At 35.8% G+C, this 20,282-nt stretch overlaps 1 protein-coding gene across 1 annotated transcript in view; it reads left to right on the top strand.

The window, feature by feature from the left end:
• Window positions 1-20,282, top strand: part of CERKL (ceramide kinase like) — a 138,529-nt gene that overhangs the window by 84,475 nt on the left and 33,772 nt on the right. The window contains exons 3-4 of the mRNA XM_049772870.1: window positions 9,400-9,531; window positions 16,760-16,823. Coding sequence (XP_049628827.1) covers window positions 9,400-9,531; window positions 16,760-16,823 — 196 coding nt within the window. The remainder of the gene's footprint in view (window positions 1-9,399; window positions 9,532-16,759; window positions 16,824-20,282) is intronic.

The raw sequence follows: 20,282 nt of genomic DNA on the forward strand, positions 1-20,282 counted from the left end.
AGAGTCCTGGAATTTGTGAAAATCTAAGATTAAACTACCAACATTATCACATTCTTTTGAGGATTCTTTTGTGACTTTAAATGACAGAAAGAGTAAAGTGCTTTATTAGGTTAAGAGTACTAATTATAAGGGACAACAACTCTCATCACCTAATTTTGACTCAAAAGTTACACCTATGCCTCCAAAGTCACACCTAAAATTGACATTAGACACCTTACCTCTAGTGCCACCTCTCCGGCCCCTAAAATTGACATTAGAAATTAAGATTTTATTTCTAAATTTTTTTGAGGGGGACATCCATATTTAATTCATAGAAATGATAATTTGATAAAAATAAAACTTATTTCTATGATGTCAAATGATTACACTTATTACCAGGTAATAGAATAAAAGTGTTGGGGCCAGAGTACAGTTGGCAGGACACTTGCCTTGAACATTGCTGATTTGATTCCTGCATCACCTGTGGTCTTGAGCCCTTACAGGTGTGATCCCTGAGCAAAGAGCCAGAAGTAAACCCTGAGCACAACCAGGTGTGCCCCCCAAATAAAGAAAAGAAAGTGCTTGGTCCAGGACACTGGGACCTCCCCACGCCAGGTTGGTCTTCATGGCCAGCCCTGGCAACTCGGGCCCTGGGGGTCGGGCGGAGGAGGGAAACCCCTCCCATTCAATTTTCAAACTGGAGAGGGAGCTGGCAGTTGGACCCAGCAGAGCGCCCATGCCAGGAAAGCCGTCCCTCTGTTTTTCTGGTATGTTAGGGTCGCTGGTCAGACAGCGGGCCACAGATCTCCTGGGCTGAACACTTGGTCCAGGAGATTGGGACCCTCCACGCCAGGCGGGTCTTCATGGCCAGCCGGCCCTGGCAACTCAGGCCCTGGGGGGCGGGCGGAGGAGGGAAACCCCTCCCATTCAATTTTCAAACTGGAGAGGGAGTTCGCATTTGGACCCAGCAGAGTGCACATGCCAGGAAAGCTGTCCCTCTGTTTTTCTGTTCCTGATTGGGTAGACACCAAGACTGACCTTCTGCTCCAACACCACCATCCAGCTTTTCATTGAATGACACCCTCTCGGTCCTCAGCTCATGCCTATACAAACAACTACAACCAACAGGCCTGTTGATCCATGCTTGGTGGCCCCTCATGCCCCCATCAAACTATGGCCTGTTGCATGATACCTGAATCAGCTTCAGCATAACCCCTAGTTCAAGGACTATAGGGTTCTGTAATGCTGCAAAACATGTCTCAAACTCAACTATCACCTGTTGTCTTCAAATACCCTTGTCTTCTTTCTTTTTTCTTTTTTTTTAAACATAAAAGGGTCACATGCATCTCTTTTGTATATCTCAGATTGTATTCCCTTACATCTATAACTCTTTTCAAATATCCTCATATGGTGACAATTTTGCCCACTAGATTAGCTATTTTATTGTTTGATTTTCCCCCTGTGAGATCTGTTTTATAAGTAATACTGGTAGAAGAGTAACTCTGTATAGATTTTAGGTTTATACCAAGTTACGGGAAATGTTGGAGTTTATTCGTTGGCCCACAGATGCACCACCAATATCTTGTGGCATTGCTTCTCTTTTGCATAGGCACATTAAAATGGGAAAATAATACATATGCAAACAAGTTTTTATCTAATAGAGATGGGAACACAAATTTGGTAATGTAATTAGGCCTTTTACCCTGAACATTGGCATAATGATTTGGCTCAGGTCTCAGAAGAATGGGCATCGCCCACACACACCTGAACTATGGAAACAACCACAATTGTCTTTAACATTCCCAGGATCCAAGCCTCTACCAGAGAAGACCTACCACTGCTTTGGCATTGACTTACTCCAAAGAGTACTCCCAACACCCAGGTGACTCAGCAACACTCTGCATGCAGGGCAGATCGCTCTGCATTTAATGATATGCTGAAACTAGAGGATGCTCCACATCAGCCTGACATCAACGAAAGAAATGCACAGAATCCAGAGTCTTTAAATATAAAAGTCTGATACCAACTATAGCTTAAGTGTGCAAAAGTTTCACCGGGACCTTCAGAATGACTGGAGTTGGATAGACTGGTATGCCTGGAACCCAGAATCTGTCTTATGCCAATAAACTTCTGGGGTGAGGCCTTTTTGTAATCAGGTCAAGGACTTTTTTTCCATTTTCTCCATTTTTCTGGACCTATGCAAACATTGGTGATTGCCACTATCACACCTTTACTATATATTTTTTACTCTTATCCTTTAAGGAAAAAAAATACAACTTACTGAACTTAAAAACAAATTACTGTAGTAGATTGCTTGTCTCGAATACAGGTAGGGGATGGGAAGGGGGGAGGGGGTAATGTTGCACTGGTGTTCTGGTTATGACTGTAATCCAAATATGATCATGTTACTTAAATAAAAAATATATTTAATAAAAAAAGAAAGAAAAGAAAGTGCTATTTTGTACAGAATTTAAGAAGAGAACTAACAAAAAGAAATAGGATAGGAGACTACATGGATACCTGAAGGCAAAATATCTCAAGGGAACAGAAGATATAAAAGGCAGAGAAAAAATTATGTGCTGAAATGAGTTAGTAATGGAAAGGAACATGAGGTGACATGTGGCTGGGGTCACCTGAACACATGAAGGGTCTTTGTCTGGTTTTCTTTATCCAGTTATAATTTATATTCTGAGAAGTTGAAGCATAAATTTTTATGTTTTAAGTACAGAAGTAATGTGATATAACTTAGGAATGTATGGATATTCTCTTGTCAAGTGGAGGGCAAATTGTGTATGTGAATGACAACTGAATTAAGAGACAAGTTGTCTCTTTCTCGTAGTATATGGTATGTGGAACATGGGATAACCTAGGTAAGAGAAAGTAACTTAAATGTGCTTGATAGCAGGAGAGGTGTAAGAAGTGATTTGACTTTGAATTTATCAATATTTTGCCATCTCAAGTAGTACTGAACATCTGAGTGTCTCACTAGTAATGAAGCTAAAAAAGGGTATCTCCAGGCTAAAAGTGATCCCTGAGTCAAATTGGTCACCATTTTATCTCTTTGTTGTAATATTTTTGAAAGCACTTTGTAATAGTTTTGTTTTGAAAGTTGTAGATAATATGTTGGATGTTACTTTGGGACTAGATAATTTTCTAGTTTTTAATAACTATTTCATCTGGTGGTTGTAACATATATTTATTGTTTTTCAACTAATTAACTAGGGATAAAATTTGAGATTTTCTTATCAGTCATTCCAAATATATGAGACTCTATTAAATATTGTATTCCTTCTGCCATTGATATTAATTACCCCAAAATATAGACTTATCCAAAATATAAAAAGTCATGAAAAATGCTTGATGAGTTTTTGTTGTTCTTATTTTTGCTTTTTGAGCCACACCTGGCAGTAGCCAGGGTTTACACCCATATCTTCATTTATGGTTCACTCTTGGCGGGACTTGAGAATCCATATGGGGTTTTGAGAACCACCCTTGACTCAGCTATGTGCAAGGCACTGTACTATTGCCCCAGCTTCACAAAGCTTGATTAATTTTGTTGGGGAGGGAGGACTGGAGGAGTGAAATATCTAGTACCTCAAATATACTAGTGGTCTACACTATTGCATCGTTGCTTTATGCACCTTTATCCTATGTATATAGCCTCATGGTACATTTTTGTTTTGTTTTGGGGCCATAGCCAGTGATGCTCAGGACTTAATCCTGGCTCTGTGGTTAAATATTACTTCTGGCAGTGTTCAGGGGTTATATAAGGTGCCAGGGGTCAACTACATGCAAGGCAAGTAGTACCCACTGTACTATCTCTCCAGCATTCATATATCTTCTATGATAAGTAGATAGAGGAAATCAATGCAGTCTCATTTAGAGACAGTTCTGCATTATATATATAGAATTGAACTACTAAAGTATTTCAATTCCACTCAAAAGTATACTTAAAAGCTAGTAGTGAAGGAAATCCTTTTGTAGGCAGAACTTCAAATAGTTGAAACTGTTGGGAAGGAATGTCATGTAATTTAGTTAATATAATCAGCCCTTTTCCTTCCCATGTGATGTAAAGGTAGACAGTTTCAACAGATAATGAAATAGTTGAGATCTGGGAGACAGGAAGAGATCAAAGGAAACTTCCACTCCACCCACCACATCTGTCCATGAGTAGACTGCAGGTCAATAAGGGTTCTCACCTATATGCATATAAAAGGGTCAGGGAACTGAGGAAAGCCAAAGAGACAGAGTGTTATGAAGTAGAGCATGAGAGATCGGCCAAGTGACAGACCTGGGTTTCAGCCTGGCAAGCGTGAAAGTCAGGGATAAAAAAGGACCAATGGGTAGTGCCTCTATGGTTCTAGAGGTTCTGTTCCATCATTGTTGGTGCGTTCAGTCTTCTGTATCATGTGCTCCATGTTTTTGCTCAGTCTCTAAGCCAAAGTCTAGGAAATTATGGTTACAAAGGTTTTTCTCAATCTCTGTTGTCAAAATTGGGCCTCTGTACTAAGAAATCTTGATTTTTGTAAGAGGCCTGGGCTACAGCCTAGGGTATGGTTTTCCTTATTGGTCCCAAGGTAAGTTCTGCCCAGTCCCAGTTGTCAAATTTAGTTTACTGTAGCTAGTGTTCTTATTTTTTCATAGTTCAAAGGACAAAACATCTTCTGATTTCCACTTAGTGTTAGGTGATGTGATAGGACCTCCTGGTCTTAGGTCAAGTTGTCATTTCCTCGCTATCCTCGTTGTCATATTAACACTAGCACAAGTAAATCTTCCAATGGAGCTTAGTTCCTGGTGTTGTTGCAGGAAGCTGTTATCAGTTCTACATCTGGGATCTGGGGTTTGAGAATGAAGTAACACTGTCCAGTCTCTTGGAGACTGAGTTGAATTCACATGACATATCCTAGACCTAGTCCTAGGACCATGTACAAATACCAAGATTGCTAGCTACAGTGCCCCGATTTTTCATCCACAACTTTGGGGAAAGTTTCCTGGCACCACAAAAAAAAAAAAAAAAAAAAAAAAAAAAAACCCTGGGATATGTTAATGAGTATGTATGGAGCCAGTGGTTGTTCCCATGACAGTATGCTTCAAGAGTGGAGAAACCCTGAATCTCTTAGGCCACGGGAATTTCCTTCCTTCCCCAATACTTAACTGTGCCTATGCAAAAAATGAGAAAAAAAAAAGTGGGGGGAACACCAAACCCTGCCACTCCAGCACTCCTTTTTCTTGTTTTATTTTGTTTTGTTTGTTTTTTGATATTATTTTCCTTCTCTTTTTTCTTCCACTTTTTTCTTTCTTTTTCACTCTTTGTGGATATTATTTGGCGATTTTTTTGGCTGGGTGCATTTTTTTTTTCTCTTTGGTAGTTGCTACCAAATTTTACTTCTTTTTTCCTTAACCTTTTTATCTCCAACAGAATCGTATAACTTGAATCATTCAGCCTCATAAATTGAGGGGGGGAAATGATGATACCAGAACCTATCAGATGAACATGTATTGAAAATATAAAATGATCAGACTGGAACACCAAACCCAAAGTAATGACAACAGAATAGATACCCAATCTACAACAAGCTGTAAAGTGGAGACCAGTTACACTAGTATTCTGGGGGGTAAAAGAGAAAGACATCCTGGGAACAGGAATGGAGGGAGGATAACAGAATAGATACCCAATCTACAACAAGCTGTAAAGTGGAGACCAGTTACACTAGTATTCTGGGGAGTAAAAGAGGAAGACATGCTGGGAACAGGAATGGAGGGAGGACAACATTGGTGGTAGGAATGCCTTTCATTCATTGTCACTATGTACCATAAATAATTCTGTGTAATGCACTTCAGTCAAATAAAAAATTAAAAAAAAAAAGGAACCAATGAGGAACCTTTAAGAGGCCTGACAGAGAGCATCAGAAATCCAAAACTACCTTCTTAAAGCTGTTAAAGAACTATCCATATGCATCTGGAGTTTTATGTAATAAATAGTTAAGGTTCCACAAATTTAGGAATAAAATCAATTTTATAGTTACAATAATACTTGTTAGGTAATGGTGGCCAAAAGATTTGATGTCTCCTGATCAGACTGAATTTAAGTATTTGGCTAACTAGTCATGAAAAGGGAAGAAAAAAAATTGCAAGGTTGGTGACAAATATGTATGAGGCAGAAATATATAGATGCTTCACAGTCACAGAATAGGAACAAAGCATGAGATTGGTGTTTTATGTGAATACTCAATGAAAAGAATATATACCTGAAAAGGAAATAATTGGGTTTCTTTCCTTATCTATAAATTTTAGTCAGCATTTTTTAGAGCAATCTTAGGGTATTCATAATGGACAGAAAAATTCAGTGAAATCAGGGCATATGTAATGGACAGAAAAATTAGTGAATACAAGGGCAGATATAAATATGAATTTACTTATTTAGCTCTGTTGTTACCAAACTGACTTGACTGGCTTGGTTTCAGAGTGTCTTATCTTCCAGCAAATCAGTCCTAAGCTCTGAATTTGACCTCAGCTTTCAGAAAAGTCAGTCAGTCACTTGCTGTCAAGTTGGTTACTATCACAGTAGGTCAATACAAAATAATCCAGGACAGGAGACTGGTGGTTCGACTTTATTCACTTCCCTGAATTCTTACTTAAGGTATGGATTGGCATCTTTGTCCACTATTTTTCTTTTTTTTTTTTTTTTTTTTTTTTGGTTTTTGGGCCACAGCTGGTGGTGCTCAGGGGTTACTCCTGGCTGTCTGCTCAGAAATAGCTCCTGGCAGGCACGGGGGACCATATGGGACACCGGGATTCGAACCAACCACCTTTGGTCCTGGATAAGCTGCTTCCAAGGCAAACACCGCTGTAGTATCTCTCCAGGCCCGGTCCACTATTTTTCTGCTTGTGAATAAAATATCATTGCTCTTTTATGGCTTAAGTCTAGTGCTCTCTTCTTATACACATATTGAAATTCTTCAACCTCTTATTTATATATTCATGTTTAGTGTGGGTTTTTCAAATAATTCAGTGTGGTGTATGACTCTCTTCATTCTATTTTGTCTTATTCCAGATTAGGATTCTGGATCTTTAATCAGAATCTTCTATTTAAATGATATGAAATATACAATAAAGGTATATAGAAAGTTGATAGCAAAAAAAAAAAAACAAAAAACCAGAGGTGAATTATGTTGTTGATTAGAAAAGTCTTTAAAGAAAAAGCTATATTTGAGGTGAATTTTGAAAAAGTGGCAGAATTTTTAGAGTCCCCGGGAAAGGAGAAAAAGTGGAAAACTCCTTTGTGCTTGGTGTCTGCATTTGGCCTTGCTGGTTTCAGTTTTCCCTCTCACCCATCCAGTCAGTGTTGTTTGCTAAGGAATAAGATAAGACATAGAAGAGGAGAAGGGGAAACTTCAGAGTGAGAAATGGCATTAGCCAAAGTCCCTCTCAAAAATCTTCTCCAGAAACCTTTTTTTAGGTTCTTAATGAGAATTAACCACCTGCCCCTCAAAAACATTGTATATGGTACTAAGTACTATCTTGTGCTGTTTCTATCTGTGAATATGCCTTTATTCCTTCCTTTTTTAATTTAATTTATTTTTTTTTATTTTTTAGACGATATTCAATTACTCTCTACATTCAGGAATTACTCCTTTTGGTGCTTGAGGAAGCATATGGAATCCAGGGATTGAACCTATGTCAGCAGTGTGCAAAGCCCACACTCTACCATCTCTGCAACCCCCACACTTCCTTCTTTAAAACACAAAACCTATCTTAGTCATTTTATCCCTTTTCCCAGCACCCAATACAAGATTCAATAAGTTTTTTATGAGTATCTGTCAGAAATGAAGGAAAGAAGATTAGCAGGGTTCTAGATATTATTTAGGGATTCTGAAGGCAGTAATGACCATAACATCACTGATTATCATGATTTTGCAGTAAGTTGATAGCAGGGAGATGACAAAAGTGCCTATGTAAGGAGTGAGAAAACATAAATCAAAGAATGACAGTTAGGTAGCATGAAAGAGTGACCAAGGAATTCATGGAACTTTAGGGATTGAAAAAAGGATGGAATGGAGAACTGGAGAGATATTATAGCTCACAGGGTACTAAACCTTGCATGTGTCTTTCCTGGGTTCAGTCCCAGCATGGTGATCTGAACAGGAGTGATCCTTGATCTTTGAGCTGGGAGTAAATCCTAAGCATCAGCTATTGTGGCCCCAAAATAAAAACAAACAAACAAACAAACAAAAAAATGGAACAGAACATGGTTTTGAGGTTTCAAGACTGAGTGTATATGAGATTGAAAGAGGCCAATAGGAAAAAATAGGGAGCCCCAGGATATAACAGAGAATGTAAGAGACTTAGCATCTTAGTGTCTCTTCCTTCTCCAAATTAGCCCTAAATTCAAAATAGTGTGTGCTATTGAAAGATTTAATTATATCAAATCCAATGGGAATTGTATTTTCTCTACTTTTTTTTAAAAAAACAACTGACTGGTCTAATATCCGTTTTTTTTTTCTAAAAAAAAAAAAGATGATGCTTGTAATGCTTTATTTAAAGTATGTTTCTAACAGTGTTTCTAAACCTTGAAACTCCATCTTCAGTTTACTATGAAAGAAACAGTTGAATGGTTGGTCCTCAGCTTTCTTTTGGCTCCCCTATTCCTCCTGCTCCTTCTTAACGACAGAAAATTTGCTTTGCACCTGCTCCAACTGAGTTCCCAATGATAAGCATCTTGCAAGCCCAGAAAATTGTAGTATCAAATCTCAGCCCCAAATGTGAAGGAGTACTCTCATCGAATCCCTGCTAAGAGGTGTTGCTTTTCTACTTCCCAGGGGAGGAGTTTCTTCTCCCCCCATTCCCTTTTTTTAAGCTTGAACTTTGACCTAAGCCAGATTTTGAGTTCTGTACATGCCTTGCTTTGGGGGCTGAGCTGACCCTGCCTCCTATTCTGCTCACCCATGGCAATCAGCAGGGCAGGCCACCTGGGGAGCCTTGGGCCACTGAAGTACCAATTCCAACAATGGGCATTTTTATACAAGGAGAGGGAAAAGCTCTATTTTTGTTGTGTTCTATTGTACCCTCCCTTACCCTCAAAGTACTGTTAAAGTAACACATGATCAAATATTATCTGTGATTTGATAAATATGCATAAACATTGCCTAATATTCAGAAAGGTGCTTCCTTTCACATCATCTGTAAAATATTCAATGTTTTGTTCGAAACTCATTTATTTTAAAAGGAACAGATCTGTTTTGCTGGTAGGAAAATATAAATGTTTGAAAATAATGTCACATTCTGAAAAACTCATGCAAAACTTTCAAATAAAAATAGCAAATACTATTCACACTGGGAAAAAAAACTGGATTTAATGCATGTTTTATTTTTTAAGACAGATGTTGTATAAGACTTTATCACTTTATGTTTTCCTTGTAGGTTTTTCAAATAGACCAAAATCATTAAAAATATTCCTTAATCCCCAAAGCCACAAAAAGGAAGCTACTCAGGTCTATTATGGGAAGGTTGAACCATTATTGAAGATTGCAGGAATAAAAACTGATGTGACAAGTAAGTAATATTTTGGAATTTTGGAATATAATTTGCTGCTTAAGATGTCATAATTAAAGGAGTAAAGTAACTTTGTTCAAAATCTAAATATAGGAAGCTATTAATAATATCTAAGTTGTTTTATGTGCTTTCATAACCTATTCATACCCAACTCTAGGATTATAATTTAATTATTATTATTTCAGAATATTAATATTGAGATTAGAAAGATAGCACAGAGAATAGAACACTTGCCTTTCATATGGCAAACTCATATTTAATCACTGGTACCCCATATGGTTTATTGAGCACAGGGTTGATCCCTGAGCACAGAGCTAGGAGTAAGCCCTGAGCACATTTGGGTGTGATCCAAAAATAGACAAAAAAACAAAAATAAAACAAAAGAATCCAGAATATCAATTTTTTCTTTTTTTTTTTTTTTGGTTTTTCGGGCCACACCCATCTGATGCTCAGGGGTTACTCCTGGCTAAGGGTTCAGAAATTGCCCCTGGCTTGGGGGGACCATATGGGACGCCGGGGGATCGAACCAATGTCGCGATCTTTCCTGGGCTAGCGCTTGCAAGGCAGATACCTTACCTCAAGCGCCACCTCGCCGGCCCCCAATTTTTTCTCTTTAGATAATTTTTAGATTTTAAATTTATTAGTTTTCATTTTAAGTAAATTCCAAACTTTTTGATCATTAAGGTGTGGTTTGCATATTATTTATATGGCTTGATAGCAATTGATGTTTGTAGTCTTAAATGTTTGATGTCTTTCCATGAAATCATTCACTAGGTGGTTTTTGTTCTGACTCTGACCCCTGCTGGTTAGGTCAAAACTAAGCACTTAACTGCAGCTTTGAAATGGATATTTTTGAAGCTAGAAACTTAGGTTCATGGTCTAAACGAAGAAAGATTTTGCCAAGAAAAATTAAAATTTGCTAACGGTATGGACAATAGAAAAAAGATTACTAAAATACTTTTACACTCCTGAAATTTGGTGGCCAAATTCCTTCATTTCTTTGAAACTTTTTTCCCCATGGTTGAAGTGGAGTGAAAAGGAAGTCAACTGAGATTGATAGTTTGAAGAATCAGACCTGATTTTGGAATTTTCTTTTAAATTATTTTTCTCACTAATATACCCATAAAAATTGAAAAACATGTATTAATTGGTGAAAAGTATTGTGTTAATAAGCTGTTTTGAAGGTAAGGCACATAAAGTGTATTTGAAATGCTTCTTCTGAGGAAGTGATAGAGTGGTCTAATCTTACACAGCTAGTGAGATGGGCCCACTAGCAATATAAGTCCACTCATGACTTGATGGATTGGGAGAGAAGCAGTATTTGCTAGAAAAGGCATTCTGGGGGAAGGCCAGCCACCCTCAATGACCTCTTCCAGGGAAATAGAGGACATTTCTCTTGAAATAATACTCGAGGGATTTTTGAATTTAAAATAAAGTTAAATTGAAGCTCACCTTTCACTTTGTGGCTTGAATGTACTCAGCTTATTTCTAAGAAAAATACAATTCAAATTGAGAATTCACTTTAAGTGAAGTGTTTCAAAGATTAATAGCAGGAAAAGTTAAAAGTTGAATAAATCTAAAAAGATCAATAATATCTATTTTTACATTGTTTAACATCATACAGCTTTATAAGGATATTAGTTTATATCATTTAGTCCAAGAAACTATTGTTAAATGCTGTATGCTAATCTGTACAAAATGCAAGAAGAGGGGCCAGAGCAATAGCACAGTAGTAGGGCATTTGCCTTGCACGCAGATGGCCCAGGATGGACCTAGGTTTAATTCCCAGTGTCCCATATTGTCCCCCAAGGTACGAGCAATTTCTGAGCACATAGCCAGGAGTAACCCCTGAGCATCACAGGGTGTGGTCCAAAAACAAAAACAAAAACAAAAAAGGCAAGATGAATTATAGTTATTCTGTCTGCTCTTAAGTGACCTTTATTTTATTAGGGATTCAAATAGAGGTTAATAAAAATACATTATTGGGTGTATATTTTAAAAATATGATTTATCAAGGATGATATAATTTTGATGAAATTTAGAACAAAAAGAATTTAAGTGAGTTTTTTGAACTGAGCAATTTGAAAAATCAAGGAGTTTCTGTACATAAAAAGAAAGATGAAAGCAAACTAGCAGACACATGTAAATAATGTATGTGAATTGTACTCATACTGCTTTGAAGCTTCTTTAATAACTTAAGTCTCTTAATCATCATAAAGTGGTTGCCAATAGACTAGGCAGATAACACAAGGGTTAAGCCACTTGCAAATATCCCATCCATATTTGATCTCTGCACTGCCTATGGTCCTTTGAGCATTATCAGTAGTGATCTCTAAGCAAAACTGGGTGTGGACCTTAAACAAAAACAAAGTGTCTTCCTTTGTATTGGATCCTTCTTTCTACAAATCTAGTTGGATGGGGGAGAGGATATGATGTGGATTAAAGAGACCAAACCTACTTAAGTTTGAAAAAAGATTAAGTTTTTTTTCATGGCATTCATGATCTAAATAGTATATGTGTTTGTGCAGAAGTGCCAACACAGTGGGCAGAGCGTTTGCCTTTCACACAGTAGATTCAGATAGAAAGTGGACACTAAGCCTGTCAGGAGTTATCCTTACTTAAACCTAGAGATAGAAGTGAGCCCTGAACATTGCCAGATGTTACGCCTCTAAATAAATATATAGTTAGAAAAAAACTAAAATATAAATAAGTACAGTCTGAATGCTCAATTGAAGCAATCATTCTCTTAATTATCAAGACACTCCCCATGGGGTGCATTGGTAGTGGGAATGTTGCATTAGTGGAGGGGGTTGTTCTTTTTTGTAACTGAAACCCAATTATAATCATCTTTGCAATCAAAGTGTTTAAATAAAAATATAAAAATAAAATACTAAAAAAAAAAACCCAGAAAACTGGATACACAGTTAAACTCTATGTGTGAAGTCTTGCTCTTTCATCTGTAGAATGGAAAGTCTGTTTTTGTATTTTGAAAACTTTATTAATATCAAATAATAAATGAACTCCCCATTTTTTAAAAATGCTGTGGTGAAACTTTCTTTTTCCTGAAAGCTGAGGCTATTTAAGCTGAATCTAGAGTCTATTAAGGAGAAAATTAGTCAAAATGATAATAGAAAGACCCTTAACAATAACTTCAAGTGAGGTTTGAATCCAGATGATGGCAGGATTTCCATGCCGTTTATTTAGCATTATTGATCAGGTGTTGGAATAAATATTTTATTATAGTAATGTAAACTATTTAGCAAAGATGATTCTGCCAGCCAGATGAATATTAGAAAGACAAGGTTAGAAAAAACTAACTTCTATATAAGGCCTGAAGGAAGACAGAAAAACATCTATTGAAAAATACTTTTCTTCTTAAAGCACATGTAGTGAAGAAAAAAATTATTTTCTATGTATTTTATTCTAAATTTGTAAATGTTACTGAGAATTATATATAGATCAAAATAAATTTAGAAAATACAAGATGCAAATTTTTAATTTACATATATTTGTACAAAATGACTAATAATTAGCTGCCTAACACTCCTCCTACAGGCAAAAATATATAATTGCATTTTTTTCTTGTAATTACATTTTGGCATATAACAAATAAATATTTATATGCAATTTTTTTCTATTTTGTGTGGATTAGAGATATTGAAAACCTTTTCATCTTTCTATCTAAGAGTACAGTTTTCTAGTATGAATAAAATAATATACTTGAAACATCCTTACTTATTACCTAGTATCACAAAAAAAAAGGAAAAATGCCATGCATTTCAGTTTCACAAAGTTGTATATGGTTAGATATAATTCATAGTAAAAAAAGGATAGCTGGAACATAGAGATAGTATAAGAAGTAAAGTTATGCCTTATGCATGGTGACTTTCTTCACTCAACCCTAATTTGATCCACCATATCAATTATGGCCCCTTGAGTACCACCAGTGGTCACTGAAGCACTGAGCCAGGAATAGCCCTAAGCGCCACTGGGGGTGATAAAAAAAAAAACAGTCAGAGAAGAAAAAATTAAAAGAAAGATCAAAGCAGAAAATAGATAAAAGAAGACGCTAATGACATTTTAAAAATTGAAACTTGTTTAATTTTAGGCAGGATTATTTGTAGATTTTTGTTGTTTAGTATTTGGTCTACAAGCTGTGTTCAGCAATTACTCTTGGATCTGTATTCAGGGATCACTTCTGGAAAGACTCAAGAGGACCATACACAGTGCCGGGGATATAACTCAGATTTCAAAACAAGCAATTTACTCACTGTACTAACTCTTGGGTCATGATAGAATGATTTAAATATGTCTCATTCTGATTTTAGAATGCCCAAATTACATATTTCATCCCTTCTACAATATCTACATAAAACACTGTAACTCCTGTACTACATCACTAGTATCCAGAATACTATTTATTACTTATATTATTTTATTCCTCTTCGTTACTTTACACTGTACGTTCATTATGGAAAATAGTGCATTCTGTCTTCAAATAGTAAACTCCCTAAGCCAGATATTTTCTTCATTGTACTAAAATAATGTCAGGTTTCTTTTTTAAATATGTCTTTTTTCGCCTTTTTTCTTTCTTTTCTAATTTAATATAACAAAGTAATTTAATATAACCTCATGATTTACTTATTACATTATTCATAAAAATGTCATTTTAATCATTAAATGTTCAAACATCAATTCCACCCACAGTGTGACCTTCCTTTCACCAATGTCCTAATCTCCCACCAATCTTCATAGCTACTTCCATGAAGGCAGCAACAAATTTACTTCATATTGCTTGTTATGACACAACAGCAAATGGAATCATCTAATGTAGATTTAACACAGGTCAATTTGATCATTGTTAATATCTCTCCTTGGTGTTACTAAAGTTTAAGGATTTACTAGGCAGTGGCTGGTTTTAGTTGAGCCTTCTGTGTTAATGCTTAGACTTACTAAGGTTGGTAGATCACTATGTAACTTTCCCAAAAGACTTTTTTGTGTAATACTACTGAACTGATACTACTATAAAATATTGTGGTATCATGCAACTGCACCAGGATTTATGGATCTAAAATAAATTTAGTGGCTTCGAAGTTTGATAAGGTTAAGTCTCAGAACTGGGCTGCTCTCTGTCAGAGACAGGGATTGACGTTGGACTCTTGTAGTTCATGTAGAAAGTGTTCCTCTTCTAAGAATACCACAGATGTATCAGTCAGGGCCAGACTATTTGGGAAATATCAGCAATCATTATTTTCTATTTGAGCTATGTGGAGGATCTGGGCTGATTTTTCAGCCAGGAATATGGTAGTGGTGGGCTTCTTTCTTCCTCTCCTCTCCTCTTCCCCCCCCTCCTCTCCTCTTCTCTTATCTTCCTTCTCTTCCTCTTTTCCTCCCCTTCTCTATCCTTCTCTTCCCTGCCTTTCCCTTCTCTTCCCTCCCTTCCTTTTCCCTTTCCTTATCCAAACAATGATATGAGCCTTTGAAAGTTCAGACTGCACACTTTAACCAGCCGCTTTGGGACCGCAGCCTCTTTAACTCTGCCGCCCCGCCCTTCACACCCCCTGGTCCAGAAAGTTGCCAGTTCTGAAGTTTGTCTAATGACCTTTGACACCAGGTGCATCACCCTGTGCATGGGATCTGCCCTCCTGGAGCTGAAACTGAGCAGTTCAGCCCCCAATTTTGGATCCTAGCCTCATTAAGCCCTCTGCCCCTCTTCACCAAGCCCCTAGCCCTCTAGAAAGTCACCAGATGTGATAGCTATCAAACCTCTAAGCCCAATACATGATTTGATTTATTGTTTATATTATCATCTAAAAATTACTATTTTGGGAAAATTTATGACACTGGACACCCATATTTTACATTCAAGATCTAAGGATACAATTTATTATTTCATATTTTATAAAACAAAAATTATTCAGCAATAATATCTTAAAATTATTTCATATTCTATTTGAAAATCCTTAACAAAATAAGCATTAGTAGAGGAGCAGGAATTGATAAATGTTTGAAAATAAATATTCTTTCATAATACCTTCATAATATTCTTAATTATTTTAATGCATATATTTTTATTTTTCATGTAATGTTCAGATTATATTTGATAGCTTCACATTCCAAGTCTTAATATTTTAATTTTTATTTTCTTATAGCTTTCTTTAGAAAGCACAAGAATTTAAATAAGCTATAAGAGAATTACAGTGTTACCCAGCTGAATGTGGTATGATTCTTCTAGACACTAATACTACTAATTTTTTAACACTATCTACATTTTAACTTTGTAAAAAAGCTTGAACTATTCTGGCACCAGGGACAGACAGACATGAAAGATTAATGTAACTTTGCATAATGTTGTACAACTTACACACACACACACACACACACACACACACACACACACACACAAATCATCAGCAATATAGTATCAGTCAGTAGAAATTTTTGATGGGTATATACAGCTGGGCTGTCTCCCTGGCACAGCTTCTCTAGGAAATGCTAAATGTCATTGGAATGTGTGTGCTATCTGCAGTGTGCCAGTTGATCCTGTCTCCACTGGCGTTTGCAACTCTGTGTAGGGCATCCTAGCTGTTGAGACAGCAATAGGCAGTGACAGATTCAGTTCATCCGAGGCTCCAGGCTCTGGTGGGCTTGGGTGCCACCCTCTTCCTTGGCTGTAGGTCTTTATCATTGGTGTTGGCTTTGCTTCCTAGACTCACATCCAACTCCTTCTTTTAGTCTAGCAGTTCCAGATACACATTCTTTGAGTATGTAAATCTTATACTAACCTTTCAACTAATTTATTCATGTAAGGTTGCCAAAGTGATTTAACATCAACTGTTTGATGCCAACTAATATGCTTTATTTTCAAAATACTGCTGTGCTTAGGTTTCTGATCTAAAGGAAATGTGTTTTATTTAGGGAACAGACTTTCAACAGACTTGAATCTTTAAACAGACAAGCACCACGATAAATTATCTAACTGGGCTGTGTGGGATATCCCCAAATGACTTATGTAGTGGGAGCAATCATGACCCTCTTTTACATAAAACTACAAAGCACATCAGGCAAATAATATTTAATCCTCTTTCCCCTGATTAAAATATAAATATTCAAAAATAAATGTTGTTTTATGACCTAGCCATATGTTGCCACACTATTTTGCCAAATCTAGTAAAAAAATGTAGAACATAGTTTAAAACTTTAACTTGGTGTGTGTCTCTTTCAACAGTCACAGAATACGAAGGGCATGCTCTCTCACTACTAAAGGAATGTGAACTCCAGGGGTTTGATGGGTAGGTATATTTTAACCCATAGGAGTCATATACCTTGTTATTTAATTATTTCAGCCACTTACCTGGAATATATCATTTTAAAATAGTAGCTGTGTATTAAATTTGGTTTGTATCTGCATAATAATAATGATGATGGTATGTCAGAAATATTCTACCTTCAGGACCTGGTGTCAAAATGAGAAGACTAGTGGCAAATGACAGTGTAACACCTGCTACTTACCTAATGTGTTTCCATTTGCATCTGAAGCTCATAATGTTTGGCTCATAATTCTTGACTTAAAGAAAAACATTGATGGAAAGTGTTAACTTGGTCATATAGATAACTAATATGATTCTTTCATACAAATTTATTGACTAATTTGTCTATGATTGAGAGTAAATATTTTCTAAATGATACAAATGTATAATTTTCTGAATGATTAAGAAAGTTAATTTATTATATATGATCAATTTGGTAGCCCTACATTGCTATACTCTCATGTATGAATGTGTTCTGCTCCTCAAGCAGTCTATTTCAGATTCAACAAAGGTAGTCATTAGTGAGTTGTTTGTCAGGTGGTGATGGGGAGAGGACAAAAAACATTCAACAAAGGAAGAACACTTGATTTTTTCATCTTAAGTGAAATGCTTTACTTTTCAAAAAAAAAAAAAGCTTTAGATGCTTTTGAGGAGGAAAGTGGCACATTTAATTGGAAATCAGACAAATAGAAAAACAAATAGACATCTACAACAAAAACCAAACCAAGAGCATCTTCAGGTTTTTTTTTAGAACTTTTTGTTATTTTGGGGTAGGAAAATATATTGCTAGTGGGAGAAGAAAGTTGGTAAGTACTGTATTTTATATATATTACATGGGAAGAAATTTAATTGAAATGGCGATTCTAGATGGATACTATATAGACACTGAAGATGAAGGTTATGAGGCAGAAGACTACTCCAATGTCTTAGAATTAGATTGATTAGCAGTCTTCATTTAGGAAATTAGCTCACAATTTAAGAAAATGAGAGTTAGAGATAGAGCATAATAGTAAGGCTCTTACTTTGCATACAGCTGACCGTGGTTTCATCCCTAGAACCTTATTGTCCTCTGAGTCACATAAAGTGTGGCCCAATCCCCACCTCAAATCATACCCACTAGTTACATGCCTTAATATGCTATTTTTGTCCTGAAACACGAGTTGGGAGTCAACTTTCCATCAACATTGTAAGTTTAATTAAATATAGTATCTATAAATATTTTTATTGGTAATTATACTGAGAAAGATCATGAAGTTTTTAGAATGATAAAAGACCTGTGCAATACAATGATACTTATCTATCTCTTTACATGAACATTTTAAATTCTTATTTTATATGGCAGTTATTATTTTGTAGCCTGGCACCAAAAATATGTATATTCTTTCATTATTACTACCTATTTAAAAACTAGTTTGGTCTACCATTAATGAACATATTGTGTATCTAGTAATTTAAACACTCCTAAAACCCACAGTATGCTGATTTATTTAGAATTTATAATAATTAAAACTTTCTATTAAAAGTCATGTATTCTAAAATATTTTAAATTGTTAATGTATTTTCATGAAATCAGTTTTTCATTAGTTATCCCAAATGCCTTATTAGAAGCTAATATATGAGCTTCTAATTTATATCAGGAACTAATAAGCAATTTTGGAAAACTAACTTAATAACATAGTAATTTTATGTCTCGGTAAAATTATGTAGAGAGGTATGAGAGGAACACAAAAATTGGTTTCTTTAGGATTTCTAAAGAACAATTACTCAAAAGTAGAATTATTTAAAACTAGAATACTTTTTGTTCCTAAACTCCTGTACCTCATTAATAAATAGCAAATAGAGGCCAGAACAATAGCATATTGGTTAGAATATTTGCCTTGAATGTGGCCAACTTGGGTTCAATCTCAGGTATCCTATATAGTACCCTGAGCACCACCAGGAGAACTTTCTGAGTACAGAGCCAGGAGTAAACCCTGAGCACCATTGAGTGTGACCCCCCCCAAAAAAAAACAAACATACAATCAAAAAATAAGAATAGCTATCAGAGGACTTTTTGATAAATGCAGATAAGAAATTTAAGGGTGGAATAAAGTAGCATCAGCATTTCTGATATTTTGACAAGAGAAGGGGTCACATTTCCTTCAAGTATTGGACCTAAACTACCTCAGCATAACTCTTGGGGAGTTATTGAAAAGATTAGGAAACCATCTATATTTTTTAGTATTTCCAAACATTTTTATTTATTTAAATATTTTAAAGTTATTATAGATTAGATCACATACTAATAGCAGAATATTTATTTTTTGGGGACTGGGAGCACACCCCATGATGCTCAGGGGTTACTCCTGGCTAAGCACTCACAAATAGCTCCTAACTTGGGGACCATATGGGACACCAGGGGATTGAACTGTGGTCTCTCCTAGGTTAGCGCATGCAAGGCAGTTGTCTTATCACTTATGCCACTGCTGCAGCCCCTTATTTATGGTTTTAATGTAATCACCTAAATCCTTTTGAGACAGATTATAGAAGTTAAGATATAAGAAAAGTGCATATTATTTTATAAATCAAAATTATTTAGTAAAAAATTTAAAATATTTAACTCAAATTTCTTTTTTGGAGGGGTACACTGGTGATGCTAAAGACTTACTCCTGGATCTGTGCTCAGAGATCATTCATTCCTATGGGTTTGGGGACCATGTGTAGTGCCAGAAATTTAACTTGGCTTGTTTCTATACAAGGCAAGGCCCTCCCTACATACTATACTATCTCTTGGACCCTTAACTCATATTTTTAACAACAACAGGAATGGTAGTTTAGTTCTAGTGACATCTAGTATACAAATCTACTTTGCAAACAACTTGAGTTCTATTGCTAAATTTGTAAATGTTTCAGTTTCTATGTTTTATAGATAGTTTGTATATATATATACATATATGTATGTATATATATGTATGTATGTATGTATGTATGTATGTATATATATATATATAAATGCTCAGGGGTTACTCCTGGCTATGCACTCAGAAATCACCCCGGGCTTGGGGGATCATATGGGAAGCTGGTTATCCAATCGAGGTCCGTCCTATGTTAGCCCCTTGCAAGGCAAACACTCTACCATTTGCACCTCAGCTCTGGTCACAGTTTTTCTATATATTTATAGTATATATGAATAGAAGTTTCTATTAAAGATGAAGAAAAGACATTTAAAGTAAATAGAGACCTAAAGAAGCTAAATTTAGGAGCTACTATAGTTAAGCTAATTTGTAGCTCTAATTATAACTATAACCAATACTTTGTGATTTCTTTCACAGTCTTTAAATTTGAATCTGTTAAATTGTAGTTTATTTCTCTTCATTTATTTATCTTCTCATTAGCTACATTTGCAATAATCTAGTCAAATTTATTTGGTTAACATTGACATCCTATTTATTACTGTTGTTT

This window comes from Suncus etruscus, chromosome 5 (genome assembly GCF_024139225.1).
Source record: "Suncus etruscus isolate mSunEtr1 chromosome 5, mSunEtr1.pri.cur, whole genome shotgun sequence".
In the NCBI taxonomy this organism is placed as follows: domain Eukaryota; kingdom Metazoa; phylum Chordata; class Mammalia; order Eulipotyphla; family Soricidae; genus Suncus; species Suncus etruscus.